Genomic DNA, 19359 nt, shown 5'->3' on the forward strand with positions numbered 1-19359 from the left:
ATTTAAAGACCTATTGCATCCTTTAAATACGTACAAAGAAATTTTAAACCTAACCTTTTTTATTCCAAAATCAATGCAGCTACAAGGTCTTATGTGGATTTGGGATATAACATTTCGGTATTACCTTATTTCTGATTACTCCAATTAAGCTTAACAGTAAAGTTAATCTCTAACATAATGTTTGCATACTGAGACTTCATGCCAGATTTTCACTGCACTGTAAAACAGTTAAATTTCTTTTCTATCTCAAGAGAAGTATTTCACTTCCTTTCTTAACCTACTGTATATCTATAGAACCCCATCTGTTAAGAACTGATCTGGCATACATCACTATTGCTGCAGAGTCCAAACTGGTTACACATTCAAATCAGTTTCCAGCTTGTGAGAGCTCTACTGCCTCTTATCATGTTCAAATGTATTAAGTAAGCACACAAATAGCTACTAAAATAACCTAATATCACATCATCTAAGGTAAAAATGGTACTGGTTAGGTGAAAACTGGAAAAAAAAAAACTTTCTATGTGCTCTTTCAAATTTACAGAAATACAGTACCTGCTAACATACTAACATATTTTGAGATTTCATCTTATTTTTTAAAAAGGCAAGTACTGACCTCCTATTTGCAGCTGGTTAAAATTAAAACTACCAAGAAACAGTATTTCTGTTATTGTTTTGAAAAGAATTTGGTTGTATGGAGGTGACATTCCCCTAAACTTACAATGACTTTTGTGGTGATTTATTTGAAGGGTAGACAGAGTAGAAAGAGGTGTATTCTATTTAAACAGTAATAATACAACAAAGCAAATACGTATCTCCTATCTTTGACTTGACGTACTAGCAAAAAAGGGGAAAAAAGGCAGCTTTAACTTTTCTGTGAATTTAAGAGGTTCATAAACCGTAGACATTAATCCATGTCTCGGGGCACCACTGCTGTAGCTGCAGCTTTCTCTCAGTTTTCCAGTAGATCAAATAAAAATAATTGCTTGTCTGAAAAATCAGACTACATGGGTGTTATAAAATCCCCTTGTAAGCATATTTTTATATTTCTGTGATTCGACACCAAATAGAACAGCCAACTGATCGCTCTTGATTTAAGCCTTGTCTTCCAAATCCCTACCTTAACAGTATGTCAAAGACTAGATATTGCAGAGGAAACTGTTTTAAAAGCTTTGCTGCAGCAAAAACTGCATTTGCAAAACATTAAAAATGAACTAAAAATGAACTCTTAATTATCCGCAATTTATGATTCTGCTCTCTTTATTTCTTCTCATTTCTTCCCGTGACATCTTGAACGCTTCTTAGCCTCTCTGTAGATAGCGCAAAACATTAAGTCATACACAGTTCTGCAGTAACTCTTTCTTATCATGAAAGAAACCAAAACCTATGGCTGCATTTAACACCTTTCCTTTGGTCTTTATCCATGCCACGCTCTCAGAAGGCAACCATAGAAACCAACCTGTATGATTTGGTGCCCTCACATTTTAACACCTTGTGTGCGCACACACACACACACAAAAGACTAAGAGGTCAGCATATTCAGGACAATATTACAAAGAAAGAAAGCTGCCTAAAAAGAGATGGGGCGGGGAGGGGGGGTGGGAGATACAGTCACAATACTCTCCATCATAGCCTCTGAATATATTTAAAGGCAGATGCAAAACTGCACCATTCTCCTCATTCGAAAACATCACACCCCAGCTGCTCAAGTTAGAGCTAATGCGCTTCTCACATTTCAGTAGCACGGGGGAATTTAGACTCCAGGGGCAAGGCTTTCATCCTCGGAGAGCGACACCACAGACAATTAAGAGTGCAGAAGAAAGAACCCCAGAGAAAAGGAGGCCTCCTCTCCCCCTAACTAAACTCTCAAGTCGACCCAAAACCTGCACCGCAAGGAATGATTTCTACTCATAGTCAGGAGAAGTGATAATAAGCGGTGTTAAGTTGGGCACTGCACTCAGGTGGCAGGAGAGGACCAGAGGAGAGCAGGGTGGTGGCGTGGCTACGGCTGCGCGCAGGCAGGTCACCCGCTGGGCAATACCCGCCCGACGATCGGTGCTCCCAGGGACGCGCAACGTGTGCGACCCTGGGGGTGGAGGTGTGTGGGAGCGAAAGGCTGGGGAGGGGGGTTGGGGGGCTGGGAGGCAGATGGAGAGCACGCCTTTTCCCTTACCAGGTTGAGCACCGTCTCCACGATGTCCCTGTTGCTGACCTCTCCGACCTGTATGAGTCCAATCAACACTGCGAATTTCATCCGGATGTTGCGGATCGGCACCGAAGGGTTAATCATCCCCGCGGGCAGCACCACGGAGCCGGAGCCGGACGCCCCCCTCAGCTCTCCCATCGCGCTTCCCCCGCTGCCGCCACCGCCGCTGCCCCCGCCGCCTCCGCCTCCGGCCCCGACGGCGATGAGCCCCACGGGCTGAGGCTCGAGCCCCGGGCCCGGGCCCGGCTTCTCGCTCGCCATTTGCCCCCCTCCTGGGGAGAAGGGAAGAGCAGAGGCGCTGCCTCCGCCGGTACCGTTATACCTGCCTCGGCCCCCGCCCCCCGGCCGTCGCCTCGGAGCCCCAGCATCCACCAGCGCCGCGGCGCCGGGCCCGCTCCCGCCTGCGCGTCAGCCCGGCCCGCTCCGGCGCCCTCCCGGGCGGAGGCGGTGGGTTATTCCCAGGCTTATTCCCGGCGGTGGCTGCGCCGCTAACCGCTGCCCGGCGAGCGGCAGTGCCCGCCCAGCAGCTGTACCGCTGCCGCTGCCGCCGCCGCCGCTACCGCTGCCTCCTCTCTCTCCCCCTCCCAGTCCGTCCGGCCCGGCCCGCCCCCCGCGGAGATGCGGCCACCGCTCCGAAAAGCCCTGGGGGGCGAGCGGCTGGCCACGACGCTGGCCGGCGCTGAAGCTCAGGCTGTGGCCGCCGCTACTGACGCTGCTGCTGCCGCTGCTGCGGGCGCCACTGTTGTTGTGAAGCCCCGACGCCGCCGCTCACTCCGCCATGTTGCCGCCCCCTGCCTGCGGTAGCAGCCACTGCGCCTGCGCAGAGCCTCCGGGGGCGGAGCTCTCGTTGCACCCCCTCTTTTGCCCTGCCCTCCTTCTCTTTCCACCCACCCACCCCGACACCCCTCGTCCCTCCCCCAACTACCCTGAACGGATAGACAGGTGAGCAGGTGCATGGGGACCAATGCCAGACCCTGGGGCTAGCTGGTAGAGGCGGGGCGGGTAGTGGCTTCCTTGTACTTTTTCCCTTGAGGGTGGATTCTCCCTGTGGGGAAGGACACAGTGAGTGTGTGTCTTGTCTTCTCTGCCTCCTCCTCCTTCCTTCAATATCCTTTTGCTAAGAGGAGGTTCATCATCTTCGTCTTCATCATTGCATCCAGCAGCTGCCACTGCCAGTGCCACGTGCCTTGTAAGGTAGGGGAGTGGCAGACGACCTCTTTTCTGCCCCTCTTCGCCCTTCCTCGCAGTACTGCCCGCTTAGCCCCCCAACCCCCTTATTTCCCAAATAAAAAGTGACTGGCAAAGCAGAAACAAACGCACCAGGGGGAAAGATCTTGCATTGTCGGGGAAGGATACAGATGGAGTGTAATGGGTCTTTTTCTACAGCCATGAAAGAAGCTGACACCTGCACACACAGGCGCGACTTAAAATAGAACTTGTCAAACAGTGATCCGCTCTGGATGGAGCTCTGAACAACAAACAGCTCTTGAACTCACCTACCAGCCTAAGAAGGCTGCACTGAGTGACACTATAGGGTAGTTTGGTGGGAGCTACAAATGCCACATTTCAAAAATCCCTTGCGATCTTCAGGTACGATGCCAACTAATGATGCCTCCCTTTTCCTTAGTCATGTGCAGTTCAGGAGGTTTTTGAAATTATCTAAAAATATAGGTACTCCTCATGGCCAGCCTTAATGTGTGGAAAAAGTAGATTACTGTATCTGCATAAATATGAAACAAAAGCATTACTGCTTAAGAAAATTGAAATATATACAGTAATCTTGCTGCTAGCCTGAATTAAAACTAAACAGGCATGACTGCTGTTTTCTCCTTTGAAATGAAGGATGTAATTTTCTTTAATATTTCATGAAGTATGCCCTTTTCAATAAAGATATATTACAAGCCACCAGCAATATTCGGTATCTGGAGGTATATTCAAGTCATTCTAATTGTCATCTCAAATGAAGAGAGTCAATATACAAATCTATCATAACCCAATTTGTTATTACTCATATTTAACTGGACCAACTAGTCAAGTTAACTCTCAGGATATTGGAACATGGTAAAATTCTAAAGCACTATAGGTCATCTATAACAAAGCTCCCCCAGACCAGCACTCAGGGTTAGTTTTTAGTTGTTTTAAACTTGCACTGAATTGATTGAATTATGAGACAAAAAAAAAAAAAAAACCTTTTGAAAGAAGTGGTAATTGGTATGTCCATTTATATTAAATAGCAATTGAATTATAAAATGCTAAAATGATTGAAACTGTATGAAAAACTTGCAAAACCGGGAACTTTTAATAGTGTGGCTTAGATAGGCTTTAATTTTAAAATCCTGTGACATATATAACTGCCTGTAGCATTTTATTTATAGGGTTACCTACTTTTGTGAGCACTATTTTCATTTGTAAATCTAAAATGATATGTCTTAAATATGTAAATCCAGACAGAAAGATCATCACACTAGCTTTTTTTTCCACCCTGCTGTGTATAAAAAAAATATGGCAGCAGGTTCTACCTCTTGCTATTTTTAGACGTCTTGCATGAGTGCTTTGAGAGACAGTGACAACCTGAACTTTCTATTTCCTTTCCAAATGAATAGCTTAACATCATTTTAATATTTTCACTTTAATTTTCTCCTTTTTCTTTCTTAAGCAGTATGTGTGTGCACTTTGGTTTTGTTTTTCTTACTCATTTCGCATTTGTTCATTTTCCTTTAGTGGAGATAGGGAGTGGGTAAAAAGGATATCACTTTTTCAAAGTAGGAAAACTCTAGTTCTGTTGCATACTTAATTCAATATCAGAAATATTTAAGAGAGCTTACCCATTAAAAAGTGCTTTCCAGTACACCGTCAGCTCCTTGAAGGCAGTATGATACTGTGGAAAGGGCACAGGCTTTGGAATCATTTTTACAACTTACTACCTGCACAGCCTACTCAATTTATTGAGCTAAGAATGAGACATATCTATCCCATAGGGAAGTGAGCATTCAATGAATTACTTGAACTCAGCAGCCAGCACGTAATAAATGTGTCCTTGTACCCTTAGTATACAGGCACAATATGTGTTGAATGACCAACAAACACATGTAAAACCAATTATAACCACATACAATTCTTTATAATTGCACAGTTATATGTTTTCAGTACTATCCCCAAAAGCATAAAGTTTAGAGAAGACAACAGGTTTGTTTCCTTTTAGCCTACACAGCCTATTTCCCTGTAAATGTACAAATAGCTTAGTGGTTGCGTTAACAATATTCTGAAATAAAAGTTACATTAAAATAGAAGCTACCTAAAATGTTCATTTTTTAAATCTCCAGATCAAAACCCTTGTATGTGGTGAATATTAATTTTGCATACATTTTTACCTGAATAGATGCATACCCCTATTTTCAAAGGACAGTTTTTCAAAGATAAGAAGCCCATGAATCTGAGTTTTAAGAAGCAATATTTTTTAATTTTAATTCCAGTACAGTTAACATACAGTGTTAGATTAGTTTCAGGTGTACGATATAGTGATTTGGTCTTGCAAATGACATATCAAGAAGCAATACCGCACAGTGGTTGAGAACACATGCTGCAGGTTTAGTAGAACCTGAGTTTGGATTCCAGGTCCTGAGCCACTTACCTCTGTAATCTTGGGTAAGTGACTTCTCTTCAAAGCCATAGTTTATCCAACCCAAAGTAGAGATTCATAGGATTAAAGGATGAAAGGAACTAATACATTTAAGGTACTAATGTAGTAGCAAGGGTCAATAAATTATGTTTTTATTCATTGGCTTTGAAAAAAACACAATGTTGTAGTTATTTTTGTGCCTTCAGCCCCTAACATGGCTGGCTTGTAATTTACATTGAAGAAAGGTGTTAAAAAATGAATAAATGGAAAACAGCAATTCTCCAGGCTAAATATCCCCATTCCCTTGACCTGTAGCTAGAACAGGTTTCTAGCTATCCTCAAACTTTATCTGAAAAAGTGTTCAGGTAGGTAGGTTTGGACCAGTACAAAACAGAAGGTAACTCTTACCCAAACCTCAGTCTTTAGAAATATAACTCCTGTTAATGTAACGCCAAATCGATTCACTTTGGTTTGGCTCTACATTTTATAGCAATGTGACAGTAATGATTCATGTAATGCACCAATGATTCCTGTTTGGCATATAGTAGGTTCCCAAATAATTTCAGTTCCATTTTCCTCTCATGTTAACATTCTTATCAACTGAAACACCAAGGTTTTTGTTTCATTGTTATTGTTTTGTTTTGTTTGTAGACATGTTGCTACTAAGAAGCAACGCAAACCTCACATATAGACTTTGAGATATAAAGTGCAGAATTGTACATACATATTTAAATTAAATTAAATTTTTATCGTATTCAATTTTTCTATTTAATTTTCCATTTAAACTTAATTTGCTGGGAATTACTTAATCCCATTTTTATCATGCATAAAATTTGTCTGATTATTATATTGTCTGCAAACTTTAGCACAATCCTTCTGTATCTTTGTCCAAATATTGGATGGAACAGGATAAAAACAGCTCTATAGTCACTAGAAACATTCTGATTGAAATCGATTTATGTTTTTCAAACTATAGACATCAACCCATTAGTGAGTCATGAAATAGATTTAGTAGGTTGCAACCAGCAGCTTAATGAAACAGAATGGAAAATATCAAAGTGCATCTATTATTTTAATTCTATACACATATATATACACATATATATGTACATGTGTGCTTACTAGGTAATCATTTAAAATGTATCTTTTACTGTAAGTCATAACCAAAAAGTTTGAAAATCACTTGTTTAAGTTGTTTATAAGCACCTGTTTGGTATAATCCTTCAACTATTAAATAGCTACCATCCTGTGCTAACAACTAGCTCATATTTCTCTAAGTTGTGCAGAAGAATATCGTAAGGGAACTTGACAACCGGCTAGCTGAAGTCTGGATTCACTATCTCTGTGTCTGGGCAAAATTAGAGTAAAAACTATAAAGAGATGTGAATTACTATCAATTTTTCCAATAACTACAACATAAACAAGAAAATGTGTTTAATGTGATGACGCGACTGCACCGCTTCCTTTTCTAATGAATGAAACATTCTGTAATCTCACCTGCAGGTAATATTAAGCTACCTGCTGTGGTTTTTCAAGAATTTATCTCCTCTTTCTCCCCTTTGGCACTTTAATCCTCCAGCACTTCTCCAAGACTTCCCGAAGACCACTGAGAATTGTTCAACGTGATCTAGTTTTCATATTCTTTCAGAATCCATGTATATAATTTGCTCTGCCTTGGGAACGTGAAGTCATCTAGACTAGCTAAGTGCTTTTTTACAGTTCCTTCACCAAATTTTAATTTCACTTTCCTCCAGCTACTTGGTTCTACCTTTTTGACCTGACTACTTTTTCTACTGAGCAGAAAACACAGACACAAAATAGATATTCAATATTTATTAATAAATTTGACCCAGATTTGGCGAAAATGTTGATGCTTACCAGCCAAAAAATATTCGAGAGCCTTCTGTGTAACAAGAAAGTAGACTAGTCGAATTATTTTTCATGTAATCAGCAAGTCAAAACATTAAAAGTATCAAATGAGTGGTACAAAAATAATAGGTATTCTTGAATTTCGAAGGAACTAGACATCATGCAAACACCATTCTGCATACATATACCCTCAAATATCCACATAAACGTACATACAAATGCACACACACATACGTGTTCACCATCAGATTAGTCAGACCTCTGCCCCTTCTTCCTCCGCGATATGCCCAGCATGTGTCTTGTTCTTTTCATCCTCAATAAGAGTCTGCTCATTCCTACCTGCTCTCCTTGTCTCCACACTCAGTCTATCAGTCCATCCTGTACAAGGTATTTTCCTAAAGCTCCACTTTGGTGGACGGAGTGGTTTGGTCAGAAATTTTAATTCATTAATCACAACAACTTCTACGTACATACATGTCATCTGTTCAAAAAATCACCCGTAATTCTCTTTACCTAATAAATGAAGCCCAGAGTCCTTAACTTACTTAATACCAAAGGCCTTCCATACTTAAGCTTACTTTCTAGTTTACCTCATTCTGTTCTGGACAGGAACCCTACAACAATAGCTCTCAACATTTTTAAGTATGTACAACCCTTTTTATCATGAAAAAAAAAAATTGTAGACTCCTGGAGAGATTTATTATTTTAATATCCATTGAGAAAAATATGGTATTAAAAAGCTATTTTCAATTCAGAAATGCTATTTAAATAATTTTCATTTTTTAAAAATCACAATTATATACATTTGAATGCGAACACACACACACACACACACACACACTGTGTTGTGGGTTGAATTGTGTTCCCCCCTAAAAAATATGTTCAAGTCCTGCACTGGATACCTGAGAATGTGACCTTGTTTGGAAGTAAGGCCTTTGTAGATCCTAGATGAGGTTTTGTAGATGAGGTTGTACTGGAATTAGGTAGGCCCTTAATCAAATATGACTGGTATTCTTATAAAAAAAGGGAAAGGGATACTCAGCCTAACAGGCACACAGAAGAGTGATGATGTGAAGACAGACACAGGAAAGAAGGCCATGTAAAGACAGAGGCAGAGATTGAAGTTACACTGCTCTGAGCCTAGGAAATCTGAGGACTGCTGGCAACCCCCAGAAGCTAGGAAGAGACAAGGAAGGACTTTTTTTTTTTAATTGAAGTATACTTGACATACTATGTTATATCTGTTTCAGGTGTACAACATAGCGATTTGACAATTTTATACATTACTCTGCTACCGTAATAAGTGTAGTCACCATCTGTCACTATATAACATTATTACAATATTATTGACTATATTCCCTATGCTGTACTTTTCATCTCCATGGCTTATTTACTTTATAACTGGAAGTTGGAACCTCTTAATTCCCTTCACCTATTTCACCCATTCCCCCATCTACCTCCCCTCTGGCAACCACAAGTTTATTCTCTGTATTTAAGTCTGTTGGTTTTGTTTGTTCCTTTGTTTTGTTTTTTAGATTCCACATATAAGTAAAATCAAATGATATTTGTCTTTCTCTGATATGGAAAACAGTATGGAAATTCCTCAAAAAATTAAAAATAGAAATACCATATGATCTAGTAATTCTACTACCGGATATTTACCCAAAGAAAACAAAACACTAATTCAAAAAGATAAATGCACCCCTACGTTTATTGCAGAATTATTTACAAAGTCAAGATATGGAAGCAATCCAAACATCTATCAATAGATGAATGGATAAAGAAAGTGTGATATCTATCATCTATCTATTGATCTATCTAATGGAATATTACTCAGCCATAAAAAAGAATGAAATCTTGCCATTTGTGACAACATGGATGGACCTAAAGGGTATTATGCTAAGTGAAATAAGTCAGACAGAGAAAGGAAATATTCCTTTCTACAGCCTTCAGAAAAAGCATGGCCATGTTGATACTTTGATTTTGAACTTCTAGATTCCAGAATTGTGAAAGAATAAATTTCTATCATTTTAAGCCACCTAGTCTATGGCATGTTGTTACAGCAGCCCTATGAAACTAACATACATACACGCAACATTAATGTGGTTGTTTTTTGTCCATAAACAATACCTGATGTATGTAAATATTCATGGATCACTTTTAGTAACTCTGAGGTCCCCAGGTTGGGAAACAATGCTTTAGCCAAACTGAATCACTCTGTTCCCAATTAATATATTGCACTTTCCTATTTTGGTGCCTTACTCATGTTCTTCCATCTATAGCCCTGTCCTCCCCTACCCTCCTATTGAAATTTCTTCCAGCTTAAATGCCACCTTCATGAATACATTCAAAATATCACCTAGGTGAAAGTGATCTGAAATTGGTACCCATTTCTAGCATTTAAAAAAATAGATTCTGGCTTTTTTGTTGTTGTTTTCAAGTACCATAGGTTGATAAATTTTCACTTAAATAAATTAATAGTTTCTGTCTTCTCTGTCTCATTTTTCAAAGATAAGAAATTGGGGTGCCTGGGTAGCTCAGCTGTTAAGCGTCTGCCTTTGGATCAGGTCATGATCCCAGGGTCCTGGGATCAAGCCCTGCATTGGGCTCCCTGCTTGGCGGGAAGCTGCTTCTCCCTCTCCCACTCCCCTTGCTTGTGTTCCCTCTCTTGCTGTCTCTCTCTTATAAATCTTATAAAAAAATAAAAGATAAGAAATTCACATGAATATATATAGCCACCTATACTCCCTTCACTGAAAAAAAATTTTAAAAGAATACATGTAATTATTTTCATACTAATAAACACTGAAAGTGTGTTAAAGATGGAGTTTATGGTTGATTGTTGTCAACCATTATAGCTGTCATAGACTGTTCATCTCCTATCTGCCATGTGCTGTTACATGTATTATTTCTATTTCTTACTACAGTCCTGTAAGTAAGATCTTATCGTTCCCATTTTTTCAAATGAGGAAACTGATATGAAGAGAGAGTGTCAATTGTGCAAGGTCATACTTTAAGTGACAAAATTGGGATTTGATCCCCCCCCCCCCCCGGGTATAGCTGGCCAAGGCCTCAGGTGTATTCACTATCCCACATGGCTTATGTTGTGACCTGGACTGAGGCCATTAGTTCCTTTCTACCAAATTTACCAGATGAAAGGTAATGAGATTGGGGAAGTTTATTTTAAAAGAACAAAGTCATCACGTTTTTGCATGTTTTGATGAAAGCTACCCACCAAGAGATGATCTCTAGAGTCAGTCCGGTTTTGTATCTCTATGTCTATGAAGGTTAGAAAAACTCCATTAGCCTTTCTGTTTCCTGAGAATCACTTTAATTCTAGACAAAAATTACTTAGGGTAAATAAATTGTTTTTAATTATATTCATTAAGATTAACCTAAACTTAATTTCATAGTCCCATTAATATATCACTCCTTATTATGCTTTTCTGGCAAAGGATTTGTTATGTGTCTCACTATTAATCTCCTAGTCACTATTGAAAGTATTATCGTATGTCTGTATAATTATAACAAAAAGCATATACTCTGGGTAGAAGCAGGAAAAGAATGTTATGAGGAAATGTCCAAGAGTCCTTTGGAATAGTTATCTCATTAATAGAATCTCTTCAAAGTAAGAGATTTTTAGCAAACTTTAGCTCAACCAGGAGATGGTATATAGAATCAATTTCAGCCCAGTACTAGTGCATGAAATCTTGGATTATAGCCTTTCTGTATTGGTGCCAGCAACTATGGATTAACAAGTGAAACAGCTACCTCATTGATCAATTAGCAGGTAGTACATTGAGACAATCTGAGATTTATGCTTTGATTTCCCCGGACTATAGTTTATCTCTTCTTACTTCTTCCTGAGAGTTTCATCTTATAGAATTTGAGATATACATTGTATATAAGCCTCTTTGTTGTTAGTCTAAAAACAATTCTTAAATCGCATAATCATAAGGTTAAAGGATATTTTAAATGATCCAGAAGCTTAATCACGTTCAGCACTTGAATATTTGTTAAATGTGCACGAATATGTATATTAAATTATTTCTGTTTGGCTATTCTATGCTTGTGAGAAGTAGAAGGAATGTCATACGTTGGCCACAGCTTTACCTCTAGTGTCTTTGTTTATATTAAAACAGACTCAGCCTGATTTATTTTGCAGTAGCAAGAAGATATAACAGCAGGTTTCAGGGCTAGTCACATTCAGCAAGCACATTAAGGTCAGGGCTACATGATTTGCCCTCAGAATTTATATCGTCGTGTTTTCTTTCGTAAGCACAACAGAAAGCTCACATGGTTACCTTGTAAAATACAGCATTTCTCCCAAATATTGTTTATTGTTTCACCATTCCCACCCTAATCCCAAATAATCCTTTTCAGTATGGGATAGTGACTAAAGGAATGATTTTGAAATCAGATAAATTGGGTTCAAATCCAGGCAAATTGCCTTTGAACCTATTTCTGCGCCTGTAAAATCAGTTGTGTATGTATTGCCTGGAAGATTTAAAGAGATGAAATGCACAAAGCATTTAAAGCAATGTCTATAATAAGTACTCAACAGATGATAGAAGTTGTGCTTCTCTATTAACACAAAAAGAATTTTGTGAGTTTTCAGATTATATAATTAAGTACATTAATATCCAGTTGTATCTCTTTAGTCATTGACCTGACTTCCCTTTCTTCAAAGAGCAACATTATCTTCTTTAGTTTTTTTTTAAAATAACTATGTATATACATACACACATACACAAGAAGATATGTATAATATATATACTATATTTGTTTACTTTATAAGGCTCTGAAGAATTTTGTGTCTCAAACTTGAGTCTTTTATCTCTGCTAAGAACATAAAGCCGAATTACCTATATAGTTTTTTCTTTGTTTTTCACTAGTTATAACAAGAGGAGACATATTACAAAATAGGAATTTTTCTCTGAGATCTTATAAAAGTAAAAAAGCCAGAAGAATAAACAAATAATATTAACAAAATAATCCTTTATAATTTACTAACCCACAGAAGTAAACAGTTGACCAAAATGCACCTAAGGTTTTAAACTAGACTTTTGTTCTGTTGTTTCAATATCTGACTTTCTCTACCTTTCATTTTCATTGAACTTTTGTGTTATTGATTTTTTTGTAAATAAAGTTTAGTACTTTAAGTTCCTTCCAAGACAAAGATTCTTCCTTACTTTTATTTTTTAAAGGGACAGTGGGACTTCATGGGGTTAATTTTTCCAAATTATTTCTCAGGTGTGTGTGTTTAATTTTAACATTGGCAGGAACTCACAACACCACTGGCATCATTCATATGCCATAAACTTCCTAGCTATTGCTAAGGTTATCTATATAGCTTCCAGGTATTAAAATGTGAATTGACAATGGATATTTCTATAACTCTACTTTCTTTTCCTATCTATTAGTTCTTTGGAATTGTCCTAACTCAGAATATTTATAAAACTCAAAAATGTCTTTTATTGTCTCAATACCTCTACTAATGCCTAAACTGAAAATGTGTTATATTGAATCAATGTAAAACATATATTAGCTTTTCACAAGTAAACAATACTGTTAATTATTTTGAAAGCTTACTAGAGAGACATTGTTTCAGTACCATGGAATTGTAAAATGTAATCTATTTGACGTTTAAATAAGGGAAATGCCAAAGGAAATATAATCACCTATAAAACAGAACAGAGTAAGAACAGAGATGTAGTGGAAGTTAGAACACTGCAACTATAAACGTAAAATAGTGAATATAATTGAAACATCAATCCTTTGAGCTTTTTGGCCATCTACTACTCGATAAGCATTAACAGAAAATGTAATTTCATATAGACTAATAATTGAATAAGAACTTAATTCTCCAATATTATTACATAAACAAGTAGCAACTCTGTAATTTCATTACAAATTCAAAAGCATACTAAAGAGTCTCAAATAATGAAACCACGAAACAGGACAACTTCAAGGAGACATTATATATTTCTAGCAGTACGTATTTCTCATTAAATAGATGAAAGGCACTGTATATTTAAAAGATTGTATATCTATTAAATAATGTAACACAAATGGCCTGTATAATAAAGATAGAAAACTTAAAAAAGAAATTCTACTTAAAAGAACCAAAACATTAGGAGAAATACATGGAATTCATGTATTTAATAAATAGTCTTCATTCACTAGAAACATAAAATGATAATTTTTTTTAAAGCCTTAAAGAAAAAGAACATCTTTTCCTTACTACATATAACTATTGTGTTCTCCAAGCCATGGATAGTTCCAAGGCACCGGAAATATAGTAATGAATAAGACAAAGTCCTTGTCCTCATGGTGCTTATGTTCTAATAAAGGGCACAGACAATAAATTAGCAAAATTTATGTTAATAATATGCTGTCAGAAGATGATACTTTTATACAGTAATTCTTTTCATCTTAAAAATATATGGTGGTGTAGTCATTTGTTCTGTGTTTTTTGGGTTGGGTTTTTTTTTTAGTTTTTTTTTTTTTTTTGATAGAGAGAGGGTACACAAGCAGGCAGAGAGTCAGGCAGAGGGAGAGGGAGAAGCAGGCTTCCCGCTGAGCAGAGAGCCCAATGCAGGGCTCCATCCCAGGACCCCGGGATCATGATGAGAGCAGAAGGCAGACACTTAACCAACTGAGCCACCCAGGCGCCCCTCCTATAATCCATTTTCTAACTGATCAGCAAGGTAAAGCTTTGTAAAATTTCTAAATAAATTTCCTTTGAGATTTGCATCATGTTTTCATGATACTACAAAATATCTTAAAAGAAAAAAAGCCCAAGCCCTGTAAATTAGTGATTTATGCACTCGTTACTAGATGCTCGATATATATGGTTTCAGTTCAAATTGAAATTGCTGACTCTGCTCATTTTCCATGTCCCAAGTTTACTAATTTATTGGCAAAAGGTAGTTGATAGATAAATTGTACTGTAACACTGTGCTTGTGAATACTAAGCAAAACCTTCATCCCCTTGCGGATAAGGACAAATTACTGACATCAGCTATCTCTATCTCTGCATTCAATAGTGACCAACCACTGTCACTAGCTAGATGTTTGTTATGATCACCAATGAACTGAGGGTTGGTTCTCACATGTTGGAGTAATGGCATGCCAGGAAGAGGTCAGGCCTCAGTGTCAATTTTTTTCTGCAAGTATTGTGCACCTATTCTCTCCAACATTTTTTGCCCTTCAGTTCGTGGGAGATTTTCTCGGCTGTTGGGTTAATGGAACATTGGTTTATACACCTGTGTGTTTACTGAATTCTGGCCATTTCATCATGTACTCCTGATAACTGGGTTTTTGAGTACTTGTTTCCCAGGTCCGGTATCTCACTTAGATGCCTGTTAACTATAAATTGATATAATAACCATGATATATCAACATAGATGTGGATCCACCCATTACACATATGTTGGGTATTCGTGGCCTCAAAAATTTTTTATATTTGTTGTTGGCATATAAATAAATGGCCATGTGCAAAATTGTGCAAAACCCATGTTACTTAGTTTCTAATGATGAATATGGATTAATTCAAATATATCTATTTATATATTAATGGCTTTTTTCCAAATTGACCAACTTTTTCAGAACAATCATACCTTAACAATTGCATGAATTTACAGTCATTCTTGGGGTTGGCATTAACACCTCTCGATAATTTCTGTAGATTACTAATATATTTTAACTTTCTAGAGCTTTTGGTGTTTTTTCCATCTTCATTTAGAAATACACATAATATTAAATGATGTATTACAGTTTGTCAACAGTTTACTAATTGCTTTATTCCTCAGAGCATGCAGGGAAAATATTCTAGTGAAAACTCATGAAAATTTATAATATACAGGAATCTTATGGCTATGTTTGGAAAGGTAATATTTCTTTAAATTTTGTGTTTTATTTTTTCCTTTTGCAATGATATTTAGTTTGGAGAATTTTAATTCACAATTTTTACATTTTTCTTTCTTATATTTTGCTAATATCAAGAAATGGTGATCCATTGTGCTATATTTTAAATTAATGTGTATAAGACAAGAAATATTTAATTAAGGTCATTAATTTTCCATATTTTTTGGTGTCCATAACTAAGAAAAAATATAACTATATTTTATTGCATCAACTTCACACATAACAAAAATAATAGCAAAAACAACAAAAAATTCTTATGGAATCTTTCCCTGTGTCTAAGCTCTTAAATATCACGTCATAGTCATGCATATAAACCTTGCAATTAATTTGAATTTAGACACATTAGCTTTTCTTTACTCTTCTGCATCATGGATTTCCGTGCGATCCAGGAAGATTACTATCCCTGGTGCTGAAACTGCTCTGTGTAGTCCTTGTGGTTGAACAATGTAACAGTTTCCCTGTCATACCCTTTAATTGAAATTATGAAGGATAAATGTTAATACCTTAACAGAATATTAAATTTCATACATTAACATCTTGATTAATGATTATGATATTCATATTTAATATTCTACTTATTCTTACTATATAATTGGAAATTTTTTCTAGAAGATAATTAACAGTTCAAAAAAATTTTAGTACACAGGCATCAAGAGGTCTATAAATGTTCCAGATATCAAAACATATTACTACCCACCAAAAAGCTGATCTTGATAGTGTTAACTAGTATTTGACTTAATGTGTCAGAATTAAAGGATTTGTTTTAAAAATAAATACCTGCAATCAAATTCCCTAAGTGTGTAATAACCCACTTGATTATAGGTAGTTAGCACTTGTTCAACACTTATAATGATTTAGAATTATGATAAAAATGGGCTTCCCCAAAGAGAATTGTTTTGTTGATTCTGAGTCAGGGTCAGGAGATAGCTATGCCTTTATGTATTTCCATAAATAGAAGTATATAAAGTGTTAGTGTAATTCCTCCTTAGATAGGTAAACCCAGAGTAAGTATGAGTCATTGACACACCAAGAATAGAACATTATAGATCTAGTGAAACCCTACCTTGGTCACACAGTGTCATCTGCATTTATATGCCCACATGGGGATTTTGGGAGGCAAGGGACTCAATTCTGGGATGTGCAGCAGTTACTCCTCCTTGATATGGACACCCAATCTTGCATTCTTGACTAATAAAATCATAAATGTAATCTAATCTCTGTGTGTATTCTCTTCTTGTGAATTTATACCTTACGTAAAAAGTATTGTGTTGGGGGAGGTATAAAATATAAGTTGAATGTGAATGACATTAAACCAGTTATTAGTTTTATCCAATAAAATGTTAGCTTAGGTGTTTTTTTTCTATGACTAAATTACTTGTTAACAAGAATTTTCTTTTTTAACTTTAAACCTCAAGCACGATTTTCCAGGTCACTCTTTCAAATAGAATAGTACTTGTATTTTACAACTGAGTAGATTAATTTTTTTAACTGTTTTAACAAGACATGAGGTGCTTTGCTATAAAAACACCTTTTTCAAAGCCTGCTTCTCCTCCTATATTGCCTGTCTCTGTGATTGGTTCCACCAACCCCTTCAGCCTACTTCTGTTCTCTGTTAGTCAGGTCCTGCTGATACTACTTCCTAAGTATTTTTTAGGCCTATTCTTCCTCTTCGTCACCACTGAGTAAGTTCAAGTTCAGTTCCTTATGGTATCTTCCCTAGATTATTGCATTAATTAGAGAGTCGACCTCCTTGACTCAGGTCTCATTTCTCCTGATCTGTTTTTCACACTGACATCACAGATATTTTTAAATGAACTAGAACTAGTTTTATATAAAACAAATATACACATAAACACACACTTTAAATCCTCAATGATGTCCCCAGTTATATATAATAGGAGGCACTTCATGATCTGGCCTTGACCTTTCAACTCAAACTTGTCTCCTATCACTATTTCCCTTGCATATTATATTCCAGCTATTCAGAATTATGTAATATTCATGGAGCTTTACCTGGGGTTCAGCCACTGTGTAAAGTACTTTATATATATTATGTCATCTAATCTCAACAACTTTATTAGGTAGGTCCTATTATTATTCATATTTTATAGTTAAGAAAAGAGAGGTTAAATACTTGCCTAAGTTCTAGATCTAAGAAGTGTAGTAGCTGAGGTTTGACTCTACACACCTGCCTCTAGAGTCTACAATGACTTTTCTGTGTTGAAGGGCTTGCAGTTCCCTAAACTTGACCTTTATCCTAAGCCTGTATGTCTTTCACATGCTCCTCCCATATTTAGAAGGCCTTTCACAACTGTTTCTACCCTCAGGGCTCATGCTTATCCCACAAGACTTGACTCCAGCTGTCTCATTTTCACGGAAGTGTCTCTGTCTCCTTCACCAGCGTTAACGTCTTGGCACCTGTGGCATCTTGCAAAGGAAGCCCAGGGAGGTCACTGGGTGTAGTGGATAGAATGCAACTGTGATGTGAGACAAGCCCGATTTGGATTTATGGCTCTGTTGCATATTGGTTTTGTAACTTTGATAGAGTCACTTAATTGCTCTGGATTTTAGTTTCTTTTGGAATTAATAGGAAGTTGTTATATGGATTAAATGAGTTAATTTTATTAACTATTAATTTTATTAGTCACCTCAACCACAATAACCAGGACATAACAAAAATTCATTCATTCCTTCACCTCCCTCCTTCCACTGCAGCCATTGGAACCTGGATGATAATCGTTCTCACTTGCCTGCAAGCTGTTTCTCCTTTCATCTGTAGCTCTGCTGTGCCTGGTAGGCATTAGTGAACTGTGTGAAATGAATGAATGAACAACTGAATGTTCAGTACCTCATGGCCTGATTAAATGAAACCTTTTTGCATTGTATGGCCTGCAAATTAGTATAATTAAGAAGTAATAACTGGCAAAGAAAAGAAACTCCATCTATACATTGTGCTTTCCTCGCCTAGTATCTAAAACTTTTTCCTCCTCATTAAAAAATTATAACTAAACGGTCTCTTTGAACATGACTCAGATTTTATGTAAATAAAACAAGTGATCATAGACCAGTGTGACATTAAAAAATTATGTGATTTAAAAAAAATCAGTCTTATAGTCTTGGGATAAAAAATACACATATTTTTATATGTATGTATATATGTTTATATATACATATAATGTATATAATGTATATATAATTTATATTTATAGATACAGATATAGTCTTCAAGTAGGTTGAAGCTGCTGCTTTTCTGAGGTGATTCATTATTTCATTTTTTAAAATATCTGGTATTGCCTGATATATCGCTCATAGGTATTTATGATGAGGAGAAGAAACATGCCAGAGACAGCTCCCCAGAATTTTGAATTATGAGATATGAAAGCAAAAGTGCAAGAAAACAACCGAGGTGGAATGTTTGAGAACACTCTGTTACAACTTCCTGTGTCAACTTCTACTCTCCCCTTTTCGTACTTGTTTATTATACATTTCAAGCCCTTTGTATGTGTGGGCTCTTGAACCCAAACCAAATAATAGCAGAAGATGCCACAGATAGAAGAACATAGAAGGTCATTCTGAATGTGTGAACAAGTTAGAGAGCTACAAAATTAGAGAACATTATAACTAAGGTCCAGACTGACTTAATTGCTTTTCATAGAAATTAAACCAAAGAGAATCATGTGACAGGTTGCAAATGATCATGATTTCTAGAAACACCTTAATGTAAACTGCCTGTGTATCT

General features: G+C 37.0%; 1 protein-coding gene across 9 annotated transcripts in view; it reads right to left on the reverse strand.

Moving 5' to 3' along the window:
- NBEA (neurobeachin) overlaps window positions 1-2987 on the reverse strand; it is a 662067-nt gene extending 659080 nt beyond the window's left edge. For all 9 annotated transcript variants that reach the window (XM_087865187.1, XM_045796974.2, XM_045796975.2 and 6 more), the window contains exon 1: window positions 2171-2987. In XM_087865187.1, coding sequence (XP_087721313.1) covers window positions 2171-2464 — 294 coding nt within the window. In that variant the 5' untranslated portion in view covers window positions 2465-2987. The remainder of the gene's footprint in view (window positions 1-2170) is intronic.
- Window positions 2988-19359: the final 16372 nt, after the last annotated feature.

Source organism: Ursus americanus, chromosome 10 (assembly GCF_024610735.1).
Source record: "Ursus americanus isolate L20-20 chromosome 10, mUrsAme1.1.p, whole genome shotgun sequence".
In the NCBI taxonomy this organism is placed as follows: Eukaryota; Metazoa; Chordata; class Mammalia; order Carnivora; family Ursidae; genus Ursus; species Ursus americanus.